The sequence below is a fragment of the Enhydra lutris genome, unplaced genomic scaffold, assembly GCF_002288905.1.
Source record: "Enhydra lutris kenyoni isolate GAN:26980312 unplaced genomic scaffold, ASM228890v2 scaffoldscaffold92, whole genome shotgun sequence".
Lineage (NCBI taxonomy): Eukaryota > Metazoa > Chordata > Mammalia > Carnivora > Mustelidae > Enhydra > Enhydra lutris.
Window position 1 is genome coordinate 1458248 of NW_019154176.1, and position 21415 is coordinate 1479662.

The 21415-nt window shown below is 59.9% G+C and overlaps 1 protein-coding gene and 1 long non-coding RNA gene across 5 annotated transcripts in view; one reads left to right on the forward strand and one right to left on the reverse strand.

Annotated features, from left to right (window-relative positions):
- The first annotated feature begins 623 nt into the window (after nt 1–623).
- On the forward strand, nt 624–6510 carry LOC111162390. Its single transcript, XR_002641575.1, has 3 exons — nt 624–689; nt 796–954; nt 6451–6510. It is a non-coding gene; the product is annotated as an uncharacterized LOC111162390 (long non-coding RNA).
- Nucleotides 683–21415, reverse strand: part of LOC111162388 (nuclear factor I X) — a 94132-nt gene continuing 73399 nt past the window's right edge. For 2 of the 4 annotated variants that reach the window (XM_022526777.1, XM_022526776.1), the window contains exons 3-10: nt 20459–20521; nt 20019–20093; nt 19550–19670; nt 18304–18440; nt 15367–15489; nt 13015–13190; nt 7467–7614; nt 4290–5384 (exon numbers count right to left, since the gene is read on the reverse strand). In XM_022526777.1, coding sequence (XP_022382485.1) covers nt 5101–5384; nt 7467–7614; nt 13015–13190; nt 15367–15489; nt 18304–18440; nt 19550–19670; nt 20019–20093; nt 20459–20521 — 1127 coding nt within the window. In that variant the 3' untranslated portion in view covers nt 4290–5100. Of the gene's footprint in view, nt 807–4289; nt 5385–7466; nt 7615–13014; nt 13191–15366; nt 15490–18303; nt 18441–19549; nt 19671–20018; nt 20094–20458; nt 20522–21415 lie in introns of those variants that run through there. The other 2 variants (XM_022526779.1, XM_022526778.1) reach the window with 2 other exon arrangements.

Here is a 21415-nt window from a genome sequence, read left to right on the forward strand (position 1 = left end):
TGGACTGTACAGAGGGGTCTGGGGCCCTGAAACTAACCCCGAAGCTCAGGGTGGGGTGACAGGACACCCTCCATTGCAGGAGCAAGAAACTAGCTCCAGGGGCCTCTCCCTGCCCCCGCCCCAGGGGCTTGTAGCCCGAAGGTAGGGCAGGGAAACCAGGAAGGCACCGGCCTCACCTAGTCCAGAGCAGCTTGGGGAAGAAGCCAGAGGCCAAGGCGGGGGGGGGGGGGGGGGGGGGGGTAGACAGGCAGGGAGGGGGCGGAGTCCGGAGGGAGAAACCCTCTGGATCTGCCCCCCATCATTTGTACAAGCTTGTCCTCCAGGCTCCCTAGTGAAGCTCCGGCCCGAGTTGGGGGTGGGGTTCCCCTAAGAAGGGTGAGGGTGGAGGACAGGCCCCTTTAGAACTGTGCTGGTTTCTTTGTTGGGTTGATTTTGTTCCTTCCCCGGAAGGTCGGGGCGGGGTAGGGAGGGGAGAAAGGCAGTTCTGCTGCATCCTTTCTTTCTTTCTGTCCTCTACTTAACAGAGTCCGTTTGCATGTTTCTTTCTGCTTGGCTGCTGGTGCACAGCTCCCCCAAGACCTCTTCCGAGGGCTCTCCGAGAACTGGGCTGCTTCTGGGGGCCTGCAGGGCTCCCCGGGCTGGAGGAGAGAAGGGCTGAGTGGCTGACGACGTCTAATTTTTGCTTTTCGGTGGGGCTGGGCTGGGGGATTTTTTCCACGTCTCAAAATTTCTTCTCCCCCCGTTTGAGGAACCTCTTCTTAACATTTTGTCATTTCTTTTTGTCGATCTTATCAGAGGAACCAGGACTGAAATGGGACAAAAAGAGGCCGTATTGAGAATAGCAGGGGCGAGTCTCTTCTGCACCCACCTGGTCCGCAGACCGTAGGCTGGAGCCCAAGGCCCCTGGAGGGACCACCTCCAGCAGAGCCAAGGACACCAACACCCCACGAAGAGGTACATCCCCCTTCTGTCGGTAACTCCTATGGGAATCCTGTCGCCCCCAAGAGACCCTGCCCCCCAGTGCTAGGGTCCAGCTGGCCTTCCCGTGGGCACTGTGCCCAGCGGGTGGGACCCCCATGGCTGGAGCTGGCACAGGCACAGACCTGGGATCTGGCCATGTTTCCAATTGTTTAGGTTTTTGTATGGGTCCTGCAGGGTGGGGAGGATGCCAGGCTGGAGCTTTTGTCCCCAGAGGGGTTTTGGGAGTGGGGTGGGGGAGGCTCAGCTTCTTGCTGAGTTTTCTTTCTGTCTCTTTAGATTAAAAGCAGAAATTCCCGTCTGTACTCCCCAGCCAAGGTCCCACAGGCTGAAAGGCTGGGGGGGGGGGACCAGCACATGGCTTCAGTCCCTAGCAGTCCATGGCCTGGGGGAGGGGCCCCATAGCCCACTGTGCTTGATCCTCTACCCTGGGGCACCTGGCGCAGGGGGAAGGACCCGAGTCTCCCTGGGGCGTGAGGCGCTTCCCTCAGGGTGCCAGCAGGGGGAGCCGCCTTCCCACAAACCAGTCTCGGTGGCTCCTCATCACAAAATACACCTGACCCGGAGGCTGGGCGGCCTGGCAATGCCCTCCATCAAAGGCTCCGGCCCCACCTTGTGGCCAAGGGGTGGCGGGGGAGGGGAGAGAAGGGAGCTGTTCTCCTCTCCAGTCTACAGGACCTGTGCAGACCTACTAGTACCCTTGGGGCCAGAAAAGGGTCCCTGAAAACGTATTTCGGGACATCTCCCAGGCTCTGGGTCACAGATCTGAAATGCCCAGCAGGGCTAACCACAGAGCTGGCACTGGGTAGTAACCCATCCTACCCGTGCTCCAAGCCCACACAGAGCCGGGTGGGGAGAGTGGGGCTGGCCTGACCGAGGCTACATGGTCTGCCCTCATAGCCCAGCCAGGACTCGGACACGGGGGAAGGTTCCAAGTCGATGTTCCTACCCGCCACATGTGGCATGCTCTCAGGGAGCCCAGGGCCAAGGCTGCCACACCAGAGTGAGGCCCCCGGGGCAGCAAGATCAACCAGCTTTTCAAAAGAAGCCAGAAGTCCTGACGGCATCGCATGTGAAAGCTGTCAGTGTTTAAAACCACTTGTTTAAGCTGCACAGATTATGCCCGCTGGCTGGACCCGCCCCTCAGGCTCTGGTCTGGGACCACGGGCAGTCTTCTACTGAGGGATGTTGTAGTGTTTAAAAGGGCCTGGAAGATTACCTAGAACCTTCTTCAACAATGGAAACGTTCCCTGTTTGCCCTATCCAGTGTGGTAGCCACGAGCCACATGTGGCATCTCAGCAAGTGAAATGTGGCTGCCGTTACTGAGGACTAGTTTTCTCTAGTAGGTTATTTACATTTTTTTTTTTAATTCGAGATAGAGCATGCGCACAGGCAGAGGGAGAGGGAGAGGGAGAAGCAGACCCCCCCACACCCCCGCTGAGCAGGGAGCCTGATGTGAGACTTGATCCTAGGAACCTGGGATCACGACCTGAGCCGAAGGCAGACGCTAAATGGCTGAGCCACCCAGGTGCCCCTCTAGTTTGTTATTTAATTTGAACTTCAACAGCCACACATGGCCAGCACCTGCCCCACTGGATGGTGCAGATGGAGGGCATTTGGAAGAATGGGGGCTTGGGGTTGTCACAATGACTGGGTGCTGCTGGCATTTACTGGGTGGGCAGAGATGCCCAACTTCCTGCCACGTGCCGGCCCACACCCAGAGACCTGCCCTCCTGTGGCGGAGCTCCTGGAGGAACTGCCCAAGGTCCAACCCCATCAACTAACTACAGGTCTTTAAAGGGAGGCTCGCGGGATACCTGGCACTGCACGGGGGAAACCCAGGCCGAAGGCACCCCGAGTTCAGCAGGAGCGGAGTCAGCGGCCAGCCGCTAGGCTTCCAGTCCTGGCCTGAGAAGGGAGCCGCCTGGGAGAGCCCCTATCCCTGGGGTCTAAGGCCTCCGTGTTCTCTGGGACCCCCTTCCCAAGGGGAGACAACACAGGAACCCTTAGAGCACCGCTGTGGAAGCCTGGCCCGCCCCCTCCCTGTAAGGGAAAGGAGGCAGGTGACAACGGGGACATGGAGAGCCCGCTTGGCCCCTCTTTGTCGGACCAAGCCAAGGCGCCAGGCTGGTTCCCTTGGAGCTGCACGGGAGGGGGAAAACCACCAGTGCTCAGATTGGGAAGCCCCTTCCGCGCCCCCCCACCCCGCCCCACAGACCAGGAAGACCTCAGTTCAAGGCCTGGAGTTTCAGACAAAGGTGGTTCCAGGATAGCTCCCTAGCGCCTCCCCACAGGTCGGGGGGGGGGGGGGCTTTTTCTGCTCACCCTTTCTGCTTCCTGAGCCAGGTCCAAAACTGATTAAAACTAAGTAAAAAGCGCTGTCCAGGGAATGACAAAATTGCTAAAATTCTCTTTTCTTCCCTCATTCTATTGTTCTCTCTCCATCTGGTGCTCCCGAGATCAGCTAAAGTCACTGGTTACTGTGGAAACCGCCCCCCACTGTACCCCCTGCGCCCGCTGCAGCCGCCTGCCTGCCCCCAGGCCCAAGGGCTCTCGGCTGTGTGGGCCTTGTCCGGCTCTAGTCTCCCCCACCATCACCCCCAGACACACCTGCCTGCTGGGGCCCGGGGCTCAGGCTGCTTTGCAAAACAAGGGGGAGAAAAACTGTTTCCCAAACTTGCCTCAAAGTCTGCCTTGGCCCCAAAGTCCAAGCAAAGTGAGCAGAGAAAGTGAAGAAGGGAAAGCACACGGAGGCAGGCGGAAACAGGGTGAGCAGGTAGGACTCCCGGCAGTGGTCCCCAAGAGCAAGCCAGCAACGGGCAGCTCAGAGCTACAGGCGCTGGGGCAGAGGGAGGGAGGGAGGGAGAGAGGGCGGGCGGGCAGGAGCGATGGAGCCCTGCCGCCTGGTGCCAGCCCAGAGCCAGGAGGGGAGGCCCGCCTGCTGTCCCTTCCTCTGGCACCCCCTCCCGCCCTCTGCCAGCAGGGCTCTCTCGGCCTCCCTGGCACAGAGCAGCGGAGGGGGCTGGCTCCAGCCCCTGCTCAGAGCCATTGTTTTTCTTCTCAACACCCCCAAGTTCAAGTTCATCTGGGTGTTACATCATGTCTGGTTGCTCCTGGAAACCAGACGGGTCAGACGTGACTCTGGGGAAAGGGGGTGGGAAGCTGGAGGGGGTTGAAGTTCCCCTCCCCTCCCCTCCTTGCCACTAGGGAGCTCTGAAGTTTGAAGTTTGACAAAGTTTTTTGGCTTTTTTTTTTTTTTTTTTTTTTGAGGGAGGGAAAGGAAAAGGGAAAAAAAAAAACAAAACCTCAAACCACACACACAAAACTTCCATCCACCGACTTTCTCTGGACTCAGGCCTCAGAGCAGTAAAGGAGCAGGAGCAGCAAGAGGTGGCCCTGGGGCTCTGGGCTGGGGTGGATTTCCTGGGGCGGAGAAAAAGCCTCCAGGCCTTGGGCTCACAGGGTGGTGTTTTGGTAAAATGTGCAAAAGAGAAAGATTATTTGCATGTTCCTTTCCGAGAAGCCTGGGGCTTTGTAAAACCGGCCTCCACCCTGCTCCTGAGGTGGGTCTTCCCCAAACCCCAAGGCCCCGGGGCTTTGTGAGCTAGTCGCAGCCTCTGGGGGACAGGCACAGGGAGGAGGGGGCCCACGTGCGTGCGAGAGCACAGATGCCTGTACAAAACCAGATCCAGGGCATTCCAGCAGGAGGGCTGGAGTTTTCCTTGTGAGAACTGGGGACGGGCGGGAGCTGGACTGGAGGTTCCAACAGCCCGGCCTCCCCTCTAACGGGATTCATGGGGACCTGAGGGAGGGGCCTCCAGGGTGGCAACAGGCCCTGCCCTACCCTGGGTGCCAGAGTCTCTGGGCAATTAGCCCACCAGGACGGCTCTGTCCCTCCTCCACCCCTTGCCCAGCCCACCCAAAGCCAAGGAAGAAGGGGAGGGCTGGGGGCCAGGGCTTCCAGCTGGAGAGGGAGGAGAGCAACAGGCAGACGCTGTCCTCTTCCTGACGGGGCCTCGGGCTACCACCAGGCCTGGCCCAGAGCGCCTCTAGCCTCAGGTCTTTGGCCGCCTTCCCCAGGGCCGGGGCTGTCAGAGCTAATTATCCAATTAGCTGATTAGCTAGGGGACCTGGGGGCTGCCTGGGGAGGCAGGCTCAGCTGGGCTTGCAAAAGCCTGGGCCCTCCAGCCCTGCCGTAGCCCCTTCTCCCGGATTGGCCTCAAGGAGCCAGCGTCTTCCCTCACGCCCATGATGCCCCCGCCCCTGCCTCTTCCCCCTGCGCCCACATCCACATCGCGGGTGGAGCCTCCTACCTGAGACTGCTGTGGGATGTTCAGAAAGTTGCCGTCCCGGGGTCCGATGCTGACAAACCGGTTGGCAGAGGAGGCGCCTGTCGTTGCGAATGCTGTGGGGAGCAGGGAAGAGAGGGAGAGACCCCGTGAGGCCTTGGGGCCTGCCTGGGCACTGCCCTTCGGGGCTGCTGAGAGAGGGAGAGACTGGATTAGACCATGCTGCCAGGGCTTAGGCTGGCAGTGGGAAGGACAGGCCAGAGGGGTCCCATCACCTGCTCACTGACCAGGAGCACACACTGTCCCCCACCCCTAGCATTCCACCTCAGCCAGATGTCCTCTCTCCTGGCCCAGAGTGTGGGAGGGGCCCTGGAGGCTTTAGCTGAGGTCCCATAGACCCTGTTGTGTCCCCAAAGCAGGCACCGAGTAGGTCTGAGGCTAGCCCCCATTGAAGCAAGGCACCCTTGCTTTCCCACGGACTCTCTTGGGTCTTGGGAAGAGGGAGCCTGGGAGGGCGGGATGCTGGGGGCTCAGCTGGACCGGCCCCACCCTGCTCAGGGAAGGCCGGCTCAGCCAGGCCTCCTCTCCAACCAGGGCAGCTAGGCTGGTGCTGCATCACAGAACCACGCTGGGTAGTCCCAAGGATGGGGCTGATGGCTCAGGGAACTTGCAGGGGTCCAGTGGAGGGCTGAGTTGGATGGGACAGGGGCAGAGAGAGGAGCTGGCTGCCAGCTTGGACCCAGCAGGCGTCCTCCTCCTCTGATGCATGAGCCAGAGCCTATGGTACCGCGGTCGCCAGGGCCTGACACAGGCCAAAGCACAGGAGGAGGTGGCAGAGCCCCAGGGCTTGGGGGCCCATGAGCAGTTCTGGAGCCTGAGGGACAAACAGGCAGCCCAACACCCCTGAGCTCTTCTCAGGTTTTCTGGCTGGAACCCTATGGGAGGGAATGGGTTGTGCACCCCCAGCAGGGTGGATGTCCCCAGAAGGAACAAGAGTGTCACAGGCTGCCAGGGATTCCCCCCACACACACCCTCTACCAGATACACCCCAGGGACTGCATGCTCACCAGATACTGTCCAGGGCCCCCCCACCCAAGCCACTCTGCCGCCTGGCGCCTCCTCCCCCACCCTGCCCACCTCCAATGACCATGACCATGACTTCGTGTCTTATGGCGGATGCAGATGGGAAGGAAGATGGCATGAAGAGGATGGAGAGGGGAAAAGAACTCAAACCATGAGAAAGAAGGCAACAAAGAGCGCGAGACGGAAGAAAGTGAGATGGGCCGCCCCTCCCACTGCGGACCAGGCAGTCCTGGCCTGGGGTCTGCCGGCCCCCACAGCGCCCACCCTCTGCCCGCAGACGGCACACCGCCCACCCTCCACCTCTCCTGTCCTTCACACGTCGGGTCTACCTTGGGCCTCTCAACTCAGATTTTTCTTTTCCCTTTAACAAAATTTGTCATTGGTTAAAAGAGAGAGAGAGAGGAAGAGAAAGAGATGAAGTAAGCCGAGGCCCAGAGCCCTCCCTTGTCCTTGGAACAGTCAACCTGGGAAAGGGAGAGGGATGGGAGGAGGAAAAAAAAAAGAAAAAAGAAAAAAAAAAAAAGAGGAACAACGAGAAACCAAATGTGAGATTGAAGGGGAGAAGGTCAGGGGCCGGCCTGCTGTACAGTTAGAGGCCCAAGGGCCCCAGAATGGAGGTGAGGGGGCAAGGCCAAAAGGGGATGGTGGTGGCGTCACCTTGTGGTCACATTTAATTTTTTTTGGTGTAGCGGGGCACAACGAAACAACAAAAATCAAAAAACAAAAAAACGAAAAATGAAAAAAAACAGCAATCAGGCATGAAGATGGCATGGCTGCGCCTCCCCGCCCCCCTCCCACCCTGGCCAGCACCCCTGGCCTGCGTGCCCCACTGTGCTCCCCCTCCCGCCCCGGGGAGGGGCCTGGGCCAGGGGCCCCCCGGCTAGGAGCCGCGGGTGGGCAGGGGGGCTCGTGGGGTGCTGGCTGGTGCAACTGAGGCCCCGGAGGCCGTGACTGGGGGCTCAGCTCTGCTCTTGTCCGGGTGGGAGGCTCCATGGCGCTCTGGGTTGGGGGGCTCTGGCGGTGGGCGGGGCAGGGGTTTTTCTTTTTGCCGTGGAGACTGTTTGGATGGGCCAGGGATGCTGGGCGTTGTGGTTTCGGTTTCATCGTCCACTTACAAGGTGATGGAGGAGTCAAGGCGGCGCCGTCTGGGGCAGTGCTGGTGGATTTGGAATCAGGCATAGGAAGGGGCACAGGTCTGGCCACTGGAGGCGGCGGCGGTAGCAAAAATGACCCCGGGACTTTGCCCTGGCCGCTACCGTTGGGCTGCGAACAACATAAATAGAGTGACGCATGAAGGCACATCCCACACAGACACACGCTCCCCTGCGCGGCCACGCCAGCTCGCTCCTGAGAGCGGGCGCTCCCGGTGGAAGATGCAGGACGGGGTCGTCTCCTCCGGGGCACGGGGTGGGTGAGGGTGTGAGGCTTCTATTTGGTCTCTCAGGTGTTTCTCTCTCTCTTTTTTTTTTTTTTTTTTTTTTTTTTTTTTGTGGTCCTCTTTTGAAGTTGTGGGAGGGACGAAAGGGGGTGTCCGATGAGTGGTTTGTTATTTCTTAGGGAACATGTTTTAGGTACCAAAACATGCCATCTCGCCACCTAAGCAGCTGCCCCTAGCATGCTCGTGCTCTTGGAAGACCTGCCTCAGCAGGTAAGATGCGCCAGCTCACCCCCCACCGTCCCCGAAAACACACGCAGGCCTCCCCTCTGCGGGCCCCTGGGGTGGGGCTGGCCGACCCAGCCAAGGACCACAGGCCCTCGGGCGTCTACCCCGCATCACAGCCCAGGGAGACGCCGCGTGCTGGGGGTCTTGTCCTGAACTCCGGCAGCCTGAGGATCGTGGGTTGCCGGCCCATTTTCTACAGAACGGCCCAAGAGGAAAATCCATCGCTGCCAGCCGCAGTCCCGAGGCTCTTGGAGAGGACTTCCCTGTACGGGGCCCTCCGAAGCCTGGGAACCTGGCCGCCAGCTCCATTGCTTGGCTCTATTCCCTCTTCTGCCTCAAACTTGAATCTCCTCCCTAAGGCCCGTGTACGCCTTGTGCACATCAGCCTTTGGGATTCGGGGACGGAGGCCCCACAGGGAGGGGCAGAGGTCCCTGGCCTCTTGCAGGCACAGCTTCCTGGAGCTCTGGGCAGCGCTCTCGATGACCACCTGCAGCCTGGGCTCAGGGTGGGGGGCTAGAGCTCTGCGTCCTAAACGGTCCCCTCTCCCAAGGGGCAGAGCTCTGCCCCCCCAGCCACCCAGGTGCAAGGCTCAAGGAGGCTCCCGTGCTGCCCCTTCTGTTGGTGGGCAAACCCCCCGGAGTCCACCCCCTTGATGTCTCCAGCCGACCCAACCTCTATCCTCACTGGTTCCACTGGACTAGGACCACGAGACTCCCAAGGGGTCTCCCCTGTGCTAACAGTGTCCTCTAAGGACACTCAGCGTCTCGGCGCCCGGCTCCGTACCACGTACTTTACCCAGGTGGTGACGATGCTCCCCCAACCCCACCCACCGTGAGGCAGCAGTTTTCGCCTGGGCTGGGGGTGACATGGTGGATTCTGCCCCGGCAGGGGGCATTAACAACGTCTGAAGACATGTTGGGTAGCACCACTTCTGGGGGTGCTGCTGGCATCTGGGGTGGGGCGGAGTCCAGGGATGCTGCTAGACACCCCACAAGGCACGAGATGGCCCCCAGGATAAAGGCCCAACAATCCAAACGTTACTAGTGCCGTGGCTGGGAAACCCTGATTCAAGGGAAACTTGATTCTCCCCCCTTGCACAACTGGGGAAACTGAGGCTCTGCAGCTGAGTGGTTTATACAAAGTCACCCAGCTGTGACTGGTAAGGCCGGAAATTCACAACCATGTCTCTCTCACTCCAGGATCCTGGGGATTTTTTCCAGTGGGCTCATCCCACCTCTCATCCCAAAATCCAAAAGCACTCAGGCTACTGCCCTCCCCTCCCACAGATGTGACTGCGTGTAACATCAAATACGAGCCCCTGGTTGGGCATTCAAGGCCCCTGTGGTGGAACCCAGATGGGGTCTTCCACCATTCATGCCTCTACGTTCACCTCCTCCCAAGTACTTCCCACTGCAAACAAACTGGAGTTTCCAGAACATAGCCTAAGCAGTTGGGGGCTGTACCCGTGCTCACTGCAGAACCCTCTGTCTACAACACCCCTTCCCACACCCCTTAAGTCCGGCTCAGAAAACACCATCCCCAACCTGGGACCAGCCAGATACCCTAAATCACCATCCATCTCTCTCTCTGCCTTTTTTTCCTAGGATGGTCGTGACCTCCACCGTAGCCTTTGAAGCAGGCTGCCTCCCAAGCTCCCCAGCAAGCCCGGGGACAGCCACCTCTGTGTGGCCCAGACATGCTGCACTTTCAAAACATCGAGCCCCATGTCTGACCTGTGCCGGCCACACCCTTCTGAGTTCTGGCCACCAACTCCCATCACCGCTAAAGACCAGCACCTAGGTCTGACATTGTCTCTCCAAATGGTTCCCTTGACTTGCTCTTTCCTGCCCACTCAGAGGTTCTCTGGCAAAAGCAGGCAGGGGCTGCTGATCTCTGCGTCCTGCGCCCTTTGTGCCAGGTGCCCTTTCAGAAATAGGCAACTGCCTTCCTCCAGCAGGGCAGGGAACGCAAGCCTCGAGAGATCACAGCCTCACTCCTTTATTCTGCGCCATCCTGTGCTTGCCGCCCCTCTCTCCAGGGGCTGGGACCCATGGCCCTCCGGGTAGCCCTTGCTCCTACAGGGTGCCCTGCGCCTCCTTCTAGTCCTCAAGACCCTGTCTCCCCTCAGGAGGACCTAAATCACTCATCGCTCTTGATGAAGCCAATCCCAGCCCGACACGGCCAGACATCGAACACCGCTGATGTACAACATTTAGTTTCTGGAAGCTAATTCCAACCAGGCTACGGTATCTCAGCTCTGATTGGAGTTCAAGTTGAGGTTTTAAAAATCTCGAGGTCTTGTGATTTTGCGGTGCCATGAAACCTCACGAGTTAAAAGCTAGAAGGAACCTGGAGATGGGATAGCTCTTCACTTTCAACAGACAGATGAAGACGAGGCCTGGCGGCTCCAGCGCTGATGCCTGAGGCTGACCTACAACCGGTCTTTCTGCCTCCCGGGGTCACGCTATCCCATCGGGCCCTGTGACTTCTCCATCGGTTCACTTGGTGGCCTCTTCTCTCTGCCAGAAACACAGCTAACCAGGCATCCTCCTGCCCTTTGCGCCTCCTCTGAGTGGCATGTCCACTTGGCCTTGGCCTTTACCGATCTGGCTCCTCTCAAGTAGGGCCTCTTGCTGTAGTCCGAGGATGAGCACGGGGCTGGTGCCTGGAAACCCTTTTGCAAATCGTAAAAATTTTGTATGTGTACTTTTTTCTTTCTGCGAAGATGCTCTGTAACTTCACATTCTCAAAGAGGTTAGGAATTTACTCCTTCAGGCTTTAGATCAATGGTTCTCAAAGTGGGTCACCCGACCAGAAACAGCATCGGCTGGGAACTTGGGGGGAAATGCAGATTCTCGGCCCCACCCAGGTCTGGGGAATCAGAATCAGGTGAGGCCCAGGCACCTGTGTGTTAGCGAGCCTTCCAGGTGATTCGTGCATGCTAAGGCTGAGAACCTCTGCTCTGGAGGCAGCCACGGACCCAGAGCAGCCTGGTACTGCCATTGCCGGTCACCAGGTCAGCTGCAGAGCCTGGGGCCTCTGGCTCACTCCTCCAGAGCCGGCAGCCAAGCCCCAGAGAGCAGGCTCACTGAAGACACGCCCTTCTCTCTGGGCACAACAGGCCAGGAGAGGAAACCCAGAGACTGCTCCCCAGCTGGGCTAGGCTCTTCTGTTTAACCAGACTGCCTGCTCGCCCTCCTGCCTGCAGTGTTTTATCCACGGTCTACTCGGAGCAAGCATCTGCCTTCTGGACCAGACGAGCCCTTAATCTTGAACGCTCAAGTCAAGGGAGAGGTTCAGGACCCAGGCATCATCAGGAGGCTTAAGGACAGACTGACCCATACTCCCGAGGATCCTGTGCATTCGCTTTGGTTCTTTGGGCTAAACTGGCCCCTCAGGTCAGTCTCATTTTGGTTCCAAACCCCAGCTGCCTCTGTGGGTGAGAAGGCAGGCAAGGTGGGGCTCCCGGACTCTCTGATCCATATTCCAGACCCCAGGGCCCTTGGGCGCTGGGACATGGGCTTGTAGCTCCCGTAGACTCTGCTGTCATCTCTGAAGGAACCGTAGTAGCTATCGAGGGTCATGGCCACTTCCCACTCCATGCCCCTAAAAGTGGACAGAGCTTGTCCAGAGAGGTGGGCAAGGCTCTGAGTGAGCTAAGGGGCTGCAGAGCCAGCGAGAGAGAACCTCATAGGGAAAAGGAGACGAGGAAAGTAGAAGGAGGGAGAACAGGAGAGAGGGAAGAGGACCGGCTTCCATTCTGGACAGCAAGAGCGAGGAGGCTGAGCCATAACCCTGCCCCAAATCAATGCACCAGCACTTAGCAAATGCCCATTCTGTACAGGCCGCCCTGAGGCAGCACTGGGCTGTGTGGCCAAGGGCCGCCCACCGCTCTCCCTGGGTCACCTCTGGCATGGGGTTCCGAACGCCTCTCCCCACCACGGCCCTTTGAGCGACCTGCCCCCGACTTCTCACAACGGGTTTCCAGGCTGGACCAGCTGCGGAAAGAGGGACTGGACCTTCTCACAGCGCCGTGTGCTGCTGGGACTTTAGAACCTTCCCAGAGGCCTAGAGACCGCCCTGTCCCAACCCGAGTGCTCTCCCAGGGACTAAGAGAGGACCACTGTCCCACTGAAGGGTCACCTCTGGCCCACCACTGTCTGGGATAAGCCCTTTGCTGAGTGGCCTATGTTTCTGCTCATCAGGGCCTGGGCCCTAGAGCTTGCTGACAGAGAAGGGCAGTGGGGCAGCAGAACTCCATGGGCAACCAGCATCTCTCCTAGGCTGAGGAGCAGAAGGGCTTCCCTCCAGAATAAAAACAGACCTGGGAACCTCTTGCTAAGAGTTCTGCCAACAGGAGACTCCATGACAGCTCGAGGGGAAGGAGGGAGGGCCTTTGCTCCACCCAGGGCTTCTCAGGGAATGGTGATGCCCCCAGGGCACGCTGAACTCTGGAAATATCCTTGGTCATCAGGACTGGGAGTGATGGTGCAGCTGCCATTGAGTGGGTGGGGACCGCGGATGCTGCCTACTACCCCACAGTGCCGGGGACGGCCCCGCAGAACAGAGAATGGACAGCCCAGATGTCAATAGTGCCAAGGCGAGTAACTCTCGGTCTAGCACCTACACACTCCTTGTAGCCCTGAGGTTTTAAGAGGGGTGCTACGAGGTCAGGAGCCCAGGCTGGGTTGGATAGATCACGGACACACTCTTACGGGGGAACAGAGACTGAGGGGAGGGCAAGGAGCCCGAGCAAGAGCAAGGCGGGCCCGGCCACTGCCCTCGTCCCCAACTCTGGACGGTGACAGACAGGCCCTGACATTACACGTGGACCCCTACCCCCAGATCCAAAAGATGGAGGTGTTTGGCACTACCGGCCCTCTGCTGCCCCAGCCCTAGGAGGGCTCTTGGCTTTTGGACCCTCTCCCTGTGAGCCCCGAGACAGACGGACAGATGCAGAGATGAGCTGTGGCAGGGCTCCGGGGGCCTGTGGACTCACCTGTCCGGTGGCCTGGCCCGAGCCGTCCGAGCACACGAACTGCACAAACTCCTTCAGCGAGTCCTGCCCGTGGTGGTGGTGGTAGCGGATGGTCGGGTGCGTGAAGTACGGGCTCGACTGCTGGATGATGGACGTGGAGGGGAAGTGCAGCGCCGACGCCGTGGCCCGGGGGCTCCCTGCGCGCATGTGGGCAGGAAAAAGAGGGTGTCAGGGCTTAGGAGGCAGAGGGGGGCGCAATGGAAGATGGGGTTGGTTGGGTGGGGGGGATGCTGGTCAGACACAGCCCTGAGGAGCCAGAGGAAAAGGGAGAATGGGGTTAAGATCAAGGCCAGGACCAGGGTGAGGAGAATGAGGCACCGGCCTCTGGTGAGAAAGTTAAGGCAGCACCAGATAATTCGACAATCGACAATCGACAATCGAGGTAAGCAATGTCTTAACACAATACTTTCACAAGCCAGACCTGGGGAGCACCCGGATGGCTCAGTCGGTGAAGCACCAGACTCTTGATTTCGGCTCAGGTCATGACCTCAGGGTCGTGATCTCAGGGTTGTGACCCTGAGCCCCACACCTGGCGATGCACTCAGCGGGGAGTCAGCTGGAGATTGTCTCTCTCCCTTGGCCCCTTCCCACCAAACTAAGTAAATAAATCTTTTTTTTTTTTTTTTACTACTTTTTTAAAATAAAAAGTCAAATTAGCAAACCAGGGCTGGTCAGCCAGCTGCTGATCTTTGTAATCAAGTCTGATTAGAACCAGGGCTGGAGCTTGGGTGACATGAACACGGCAAGGCTGGGCAAGTGCAAGGCCAGCCCCATCTTTTGTTTAAAATGCTGATAGCTATTCCTCGCATGTTGTTTGCAACCGTTTCAATTATTACATTAAATATTATTTATCTTGATGACTAGGGTTTTGGGGCCTCCTGGGAGTCTGTCGTGGGGAGGGCCTCACCGGCTTCACCCTGGTCCAGGGCCTAGGGGTGAGTCTGGGGGAGGGACAGAAGGGACCAAGGGGTCCCAGGCTCTGGCTGGAGACAGGGCCCCGGCCCCTTTCCTGTGCAGGATGAGCCCTTGAAACACATACACCCGCTCCTGCACGCACAGGACTGTGGCTCTGGCCGCTGCCGCCCAGGCCGCGTTCCCGTGCGCTCAGCCCCGCGGTCCTTGCACACGCATCCTCCCCACACACAGCTCGCACCCCGGCGCCGGCCCCAGCTCTTCCCTGGGCCGAGTCCTCCCCCTCCAGTCTGTTTCCAATCAGCTCGCTCTTGCTCTCAGTTTCATTAGGGGGCTGAGGAAACTTGGCTTCTCTCTGGAGTTCATAAAAGCTGAGCGGAGCTGGGCCTGCTGCCCTCCTGCTGCCTGTGCAGAGAGGGCCTGGGGTCCCCGCCCCCACCTTGTGGCCACCACACCCTGCCCCAGCGCAGGCTGCCTCTGGGCTCTCAGCCAGGAGGCCCCGAGGAGGAAGCCGGGAGGGTAAACCTCACTCTTCTCTGTGTCCTACAGACAAGCCCACAAGACGGCAGGCAGGCAGAGAAAAAGTCCAGGCCTCTTTCTGCCAGAAGGGTACCAGGGGAGGGAAAAAGCAAATGAGGGAATGGGGAGGCTGAGGACTCAGCTCCTACCACTTCCTGCCGGATGCTGTCCCCTCAGGAACGCTGAGATGTCCCCCCCCACCCTGCCCCCACCAAGCACCCGCTCCCGAGACCAAAGCAAGAGAGCCCACCAAGGCAGTGGGCTTGCTCCTCTCCCTGGAGAAGAACCCAGGTGCTACCAGCCCCTGGGCCTAGCCCTTCACTTTTGGCAAAGGGCAGGGAGGGCCTGAGAAGGGAGCCTGGGCTCCCCTGAGTGCTCTTGTCAGTCTGTGCCCCACAGGGACCAACCCCGGTGCTGGGAAATCAGACCCCAGGCTCAGCCAGGAGCTAGGAGGGAAGAGGTGAAAGGAGGACAGAAGGAGAAGCCTTATGCTTTCCCGCCCACCACAGGCAGGAGGCAAGGAGAGGGGGCAGGAGCGGATCTGAGGCCTCTGTCACTGAAGGCAGGTCGGGGAGGGCCTTGAGACAGGCCCATGCTGCATAGCACACACAGGCGTGCGCGCAAGCACACACACATGCACCCATGCACAGATGTGCACATGGGGAGTGAGAAGCAAGTGGGAGGCTGCTTGGGAACAAGGTGAGGAGGGGCTGCCGGAGAGGAAGGGCCCACTCCCGTGCCCACCCTCCGCTGGACCGCCGCCTACTCAGAGAGCTTGGGGCTGTCACTCGGGCTGACACCCCAGCTCCTTAACCTGGCCAGCTGCCCCTAAGCGCTCCACCACCTCCCCCACTGCCCCCCGCCAGGCCCCCCATTTCTCACCTGGTCTGACTCCAGCAAGCACAGGCAGCGGGTGGTGAGTGAAAGCCATGCGCGGGGAGCTGCCCTGAGAGGAGAGGGCACTGCAGAAGTCCAGCTTTCCTGACTTCTTTAGAGAAGCCGGGCCTGGGGGGAGGAATCAGCAACACAGGGCAGGTTTAGCTGGGCCAGGGTGAGAGCAAGGGAAGGTGGGAAGCCAGCAGCCAGCTCCTCTCTCCTCTGCCCCCTCCCGGCTATCCCTTCCCCCACACACCCCCTTCCTGCCTCCTTTGCCCCATTCTGGCTCTGGTTCTTAGGCCCGGTGTGCCGCCTGGCCAGCTACAGGTGCTCTGACTGGAGAGCAAAACGAGACCCTTGGGTGCGCAGGGTAGGAGACGAGCAAGAGGGCCCGTCTTGCTCCCTGATGAGCAGATAATGAGCTCCTAGAGCACAGGATGAAAAGGTGGGATGCGGGGGCAGGGAGCGGGGAAGGTGTGCAGGAGGAGCCCCGGGGAGCCAGCTTCAGAGTGAGGGGCGACCCAGAAGAGCAATGGGCTGGGGTCTGCTCTGTGGGGCCCTGGACTGGGGGAGGCTCTGGTAGGAAGAAGCCACAGCCCTTGGGAGGGACTGCAGGGGTGATATAGCCCTGACGAGAGAGCAGGAGGACCTGGAGGGACCGGAAGACCTGGCTGGGCACTGAGGGCAGAGCGGGACAGGAAAGGAACCCCCTGCCAGGGGATCCAGAGGTTGGGCGGCTGCAGGATGGGTCATTTCGGGGCTTTGCTCTCCTCCTGGTGCCAGAGATGGGGTGGCATTCACTGGGACAGGGGCACAGAGTCCCCCCTGCCTTGCAGCTCTGTCTGAAGGATCCTGATGCTGCCAACCGAGTCATCTCTGCACCCCAAGAGCATGATGTCCCATGGAGGCTCTGACACAGCAGGGGCCCTGGGCCAGGTCCTCCAGGGGAGCTTGTCCCCTGTCCTAGGCTGAGGCTGGAAGGCTCAGATGGAGTGGAGCGGATGTGCCAAGCTGCTGCCGTCTTTCAGGCACAGACTCTGTCTGAGTGGGAGTGGGGGGGCTGCAGTCTTAACCGTGGAGGGAAGAGGTGGGGGAAGGGCGAACTCCCAGCCGCCAGCAGAGGTGTTATCTGGCGGCAGCTGTGTGCCACCTGATAGCTGGCACGGTGGGGGGGTGGGGAGCACCCCCACCAGCTGTGCACAGCTGTCCCCGTGGCCGCACAGCGCCTCCCCAGCTGTTCCCTGTCCTGCAGCTGGGCTGCTTAATTGGCGATTTGTCGCAGCGCGGGGAAACAACACCGCGGGGGTGGGGGGCGGAGGAAAAGAGGGGAAAGCAAGGGAGCTGGGGTGCTGCAGGAGGATGTCGGGGGGCCGTGCGTGGCAGGACTGCTGGAAGGAGCATAAATGGCAGGCACCAGAGCAGACGGCTGAGAAAAAAGAGTGGGAGCCAGAGGGGGACAGCTCCTTGGGCACCAGGTCAGGGCAGAGGGACCGGGAAGCTGAGCCCCAGGAGGCAGCTACAGATGCAGCTCTCAAGGCACTTGAGTCCTCCAGAGACAGTCACTTAACTGAGGCCCTGGCTGCAGAGTCTTCAAGGCCTTTTCAACCCCTTCTCTCTCTCCCAGAGAAGTATCTGGGCTGTGTCGACCCAGCTCCCTGCTTGCCACACAAAGCCCTGTGAGAGGCACCCAGAGACTGCCTGGAGAGCTGTTGCACAAAGGTGAGCTTTGCTCTTGGTCCACTCCCCCGGCCCAAAGTCTGGAGATGAGCTCTCCTCCGCTCGTCCCAGGGAGTTGAGAGTGGGTCCCTTGGACCACAGCAAAGCAGAAGCCCCTCCCCACCCCCCCGCCCCCGCCGCCTTGCTTTTCCTGAGCCCCTGCCTGGCCCATTTGCTTGGCCCATCTCTGTAGATGCACATCTGGAAAACACCAGGCAAAGCGACAGCAAGTCAGGCCTTCCTCTTCCTGCTTCCAGAGCAGAGCTCCCGTCCCCACGCCCAACCAGAGCATACAAGCCCTGTGTACAAGCCCTGCACACAGGGCTGCACCCCCCAGCGCTGCGACTCGCACCTCAGGGACACACGCAGGTTGTACCAGCCGTGTGCCCGGCCGGAGTAGCCCACAGCCAGCCTCTTCATGCGTGCATCGGGCATGCACACACACAAGCGGGAGCACACATGCGCACTCTCCCTCCTTCCCATCCGGGTTCTCTGGGTCTGCTCAGGCCTCCGGTCAAGACTGGAAGTGAAGGTGGGTGGGTTCACGGAGAAAGGGGCAGCTGGAGGGTACTGGGAGGACTGACCTGGCTTCCCTTAGACCTTTTGCCCTTCCCTAGCTTTCCCGCTTGATTGGACAATGATTTGGTCATCCTTTCCTAGACTCTGCTCCTCTCTGTGATTCCAGGGCCTTCAAACGAGTAGTTCTATTCACCTCTCCCCCACGCCAGAGGATATTCAGCGACATCCGGGGACGTTTTTGATCATTATACTTTGGGGAGGGGTGGGGACTTGCTGCTGGCAGGTGGCCGGAGGCCAGGGCTGGTGCTCAGTGCCCTCCAGTGCACAGGACGGCCCCACCTCAGAAAATGATGTGGCCCCACATGTCCATGGTGCCCAGACTGAGAAACCGCTTCACACCAGGGGACCACAGAGCTGGGGTGACCTCTCTAGAGAAATAGCAAGAGAAGGAAACAACGAGAGCTCGGGGCCTGGGGCCTCTGCTCTCCTTCCATCACACCCGTGGCCCTGCTGCCCATATAGGGACAGCCCAGCTCCTCGCCTCCACCCCTCCTTCGGCCTGGTCTGCCCTCCTCTGGAAGGTCAGGAGGCAAGAAGACAGGTAGCGCCACCACAGCAGGGGAACCGGAGGGAGGCTCGCCCGGTAAGCTGAGCAGGAAGAAGAGGCTCCGGCTGCCCTGCGCTGCGCCGGCCCTACAACGCCCATACCTGCGTCCACATCGTTGGGCCAGCCACTGGACTGGCTGCTGCCAGCTGCTGGGGAGCGGCCTGTACCAGGATAGAAGACATCATCGACAGGGCTCTCCATCTCACTGTCATCGATGGACTTGGGGCGCTTGGTGGTGCTGGGGAAGAGGAGAGGGATCAGGTAGGCCAAGGGAAGACTGAGCTACAGCTACTCGAGCCGAGGTTGCCTGGCACTCACTACGTGCCCACCCCGAGACCAGACCGGCCCTGGGAGTCCCTCGGGACCCAGCCCACCTGCTCCTCCTCCTTAAGCCCCTTCTCAGTCCATGACACCCTCATCCACTGAGCTGCTCAGGTCAAAGAGGGGGCAAAAGCCTCCTCCCTTGCTTCCCTGGCCCCGCCTTCTATTTCCCATCAACCCCCAGGGCCAGGGCGAGTTGAGAGGCACTTGCCAGGCACAAAAATCCCAAAGGGGTGCTACAAAACTCAGACATCAAGATACTAGGTTATTTTATATGAAGACAGTACTACTACGAAGCTACTATAGTATTACAGCATAATATTCTAACAAATTAAAGTGAATGCCAAAAACCTCACAATGAACCAGAAGTCCAAGTTTTTTTTTTTTTTTTTTTAAAGCACAGGATCCCTTCCTGCCCTGAACAACTGGCCCTGACAAAGGGTGACTGTGTCCACCCCCCAACACCTCTCAGCTCCATCCCTCCCTCTCACGCCTCTCCCCCACCCAGCTGAGGCGCCCCTCCACTCCAACCTCTAACTGGCCGTCATTCCTGCCCACACATGCTGTTGCAAGGGGCACTTTCTGGAACCCATATCCCCCGCATCTCCTGCTTCAAACCCTTCAGTGGGTTTTAAGTCTAAACATTTTCTAGAGCCCTCTTTGGGGGGTGGGGGTCCCACCTGGCTGTCCACCCTTGGCTGGGATGGGGGCTGCTCTACTTGGAGCCTCCATCCCAGGCCTGTCTGGGCTCAAATGTCACTTCCGCAAGAGAGAGGCCTTCTCAGATCCCCACTGGGAGTGCCCTCCAGGCAGACCCGTGCCTTGTTTAGGCACCAAGTGGCCAGCGACAGCACGCACGAAGCAGGAAGCTCAGGAGGTTGGTAGCTTGGCGGGCCCTGGAGCTCTGGAGCCCACGCCCTCAACAAGGGGTGGCCTTCTAAGGCTCCCAGGCCTTGGAGGTGTAGCTGGCTGCAGCACCTGAGATGGCCTGGGGCTGAGGCGGGAGGGGCAGGGTGCTGGGCTCACCTGGTGGAAGGAGGGGAGGTGATGGACCGCCGCCCCAGGGTCACCTGGTTTATGTTGTAGTAGCTGGGACTCTCCAGGTCTGCCAGTGAGAAGTTGGGCCCTGATGCTGTCGCAACAGGAGCTGGGAAAAGGCAAGAAAGTGATAAGGTTTGAGGTGCGGAAGGCCCAATGGACCCTTGTTTTATCGTCCTAAGCAACTCCCCAGAAGCCTCCTCCTGGCTGGGGCGTCTTTGGGCAAGAGCCCTCAGTGGTGATTTTTCTCCTCCGAAGCAGTGGGGACTACAGACTGGGCTCCCCAGGTGCCTCCGCTCCACCCGGCCCAGTACCAACGGGCAGAGCATCCCAGGAAACCCTGTCTGCCCCTCGGCCAAGACCCCTCCAGCGGGGGGCCACACGGGGTCCGCGTCCCACCTCCTTACACCCCCAGTCTGCTGAGCTCGGCCCTGGCTAGAAGAAAGAACTCACTTACTCTGTGATACTCTCACCAGCTCTGTCACATTCCAGACCCCGGAAGTCACAAAACAGTCCTGGAAACTTAAGTGCCCTGAAGAGGGGAAAGGACAAGTGAGTGAGTCAGGCAAGGCTGGGTGGGGGGCTGCCTGCCCGTTTCCCTGAAGCTCTCCACACTCGTGCTTTGACTCCCTCCCCTCCAAGCCTTGCATTCCAGACCCAGGCTGGCCCTCAGGGGCCCTCATGTCTACACAGAAGGGTGAGTAGGCTTCAGGTGAGCTCCCGCCCTTGGGGCATCAGCTGAAGTTCAGCTAAGGATTGGCTGAGTAAAGGGGAAGAAATGGAGGAGAGGGGATGCCTGTTTGGCCAGGGGGAGGGAGGGCAGGTAGGGGCAGGGCAAGCCACAGAGGCTAGACATGGGCCCACAGGAGCAGGGTCGGGGGGGGGGGGGGCACTGACCGTTGGGCAGTGGTTTGATGTCCGCATCTCCTTGCTGGTTTGAACTATCTGATTGTCCGGATTCTGCAGGAGACACAAAGCGGAGAAGGGGTCAAGATCAAAGTGCCCCCCCCACACCATCCAAGCAGCTGCCCCTCCAGCCCTGTAAACACCTTCACAGCACCCTCTCCTCGGAGGGAAGCAGCCTAGGGACACCTGAAGAGAGAAAGAAGGAAGTCCTATGGACACCGGAGCCAGCTCCTTCTCGGTGGCGGGGTGTCCTGGGCACTGTGGGGAGGTTGGCCGCAGCCCGGGCCTCCACACACCGGATCCCAGTAGCGCCCCAGTGTGACACCCAGCACGGGCTGCGGACACTGCCCCATGTGCCTGGCGGCAGAGTCGGCCCCGGGAGAGTAGCAGCGGCTGAGGACCAGGGCGAGGACGATACCCATGAGAGAAGCCAGCGATCACCTCTTTGCACAGCTGGGATGAACCCAAGGGTCCCCCATCCTCCACTCGGCTCCAGCTCCCAGGGGAGCAGCCCCTTCCTTCTCTCACTTCATTAATTACAGCCATTCCTACATCTCACCTTTATGCGCACAGGCAGTGCCTGGCAACCCCGAGGGGGGAGGTCTGCCCTGACGCTGTCGCCCACTCTGTGCCAGCCTGTCTGGGCTGTCTCATGCCCCAGTGCCACAGCTGCTCAGAGGGAGCCCCGAGACAAGGGCCCATTGTGTGGCGGGAGCTCACAGAGGGCTGGGGCAGGGTGGAGTGTGTGTGTGAATATTTTGTGGAGCTTGGGAAAGCCCCCCACCCCCGCCCCCCAGGTCCTCAAAGCTTTGTGTGCCAGGGGCACAATGGGGACCTCCAGAATGCCTGCCCAGGCACGACAGCTGGCGAGAGGGTGGCAGAGGGGGGCCAGGGCAGGTTGGGGGGCAGGAGGAAGGCGAGGCATTTGGTAAAGAATCGGCCGCTCAA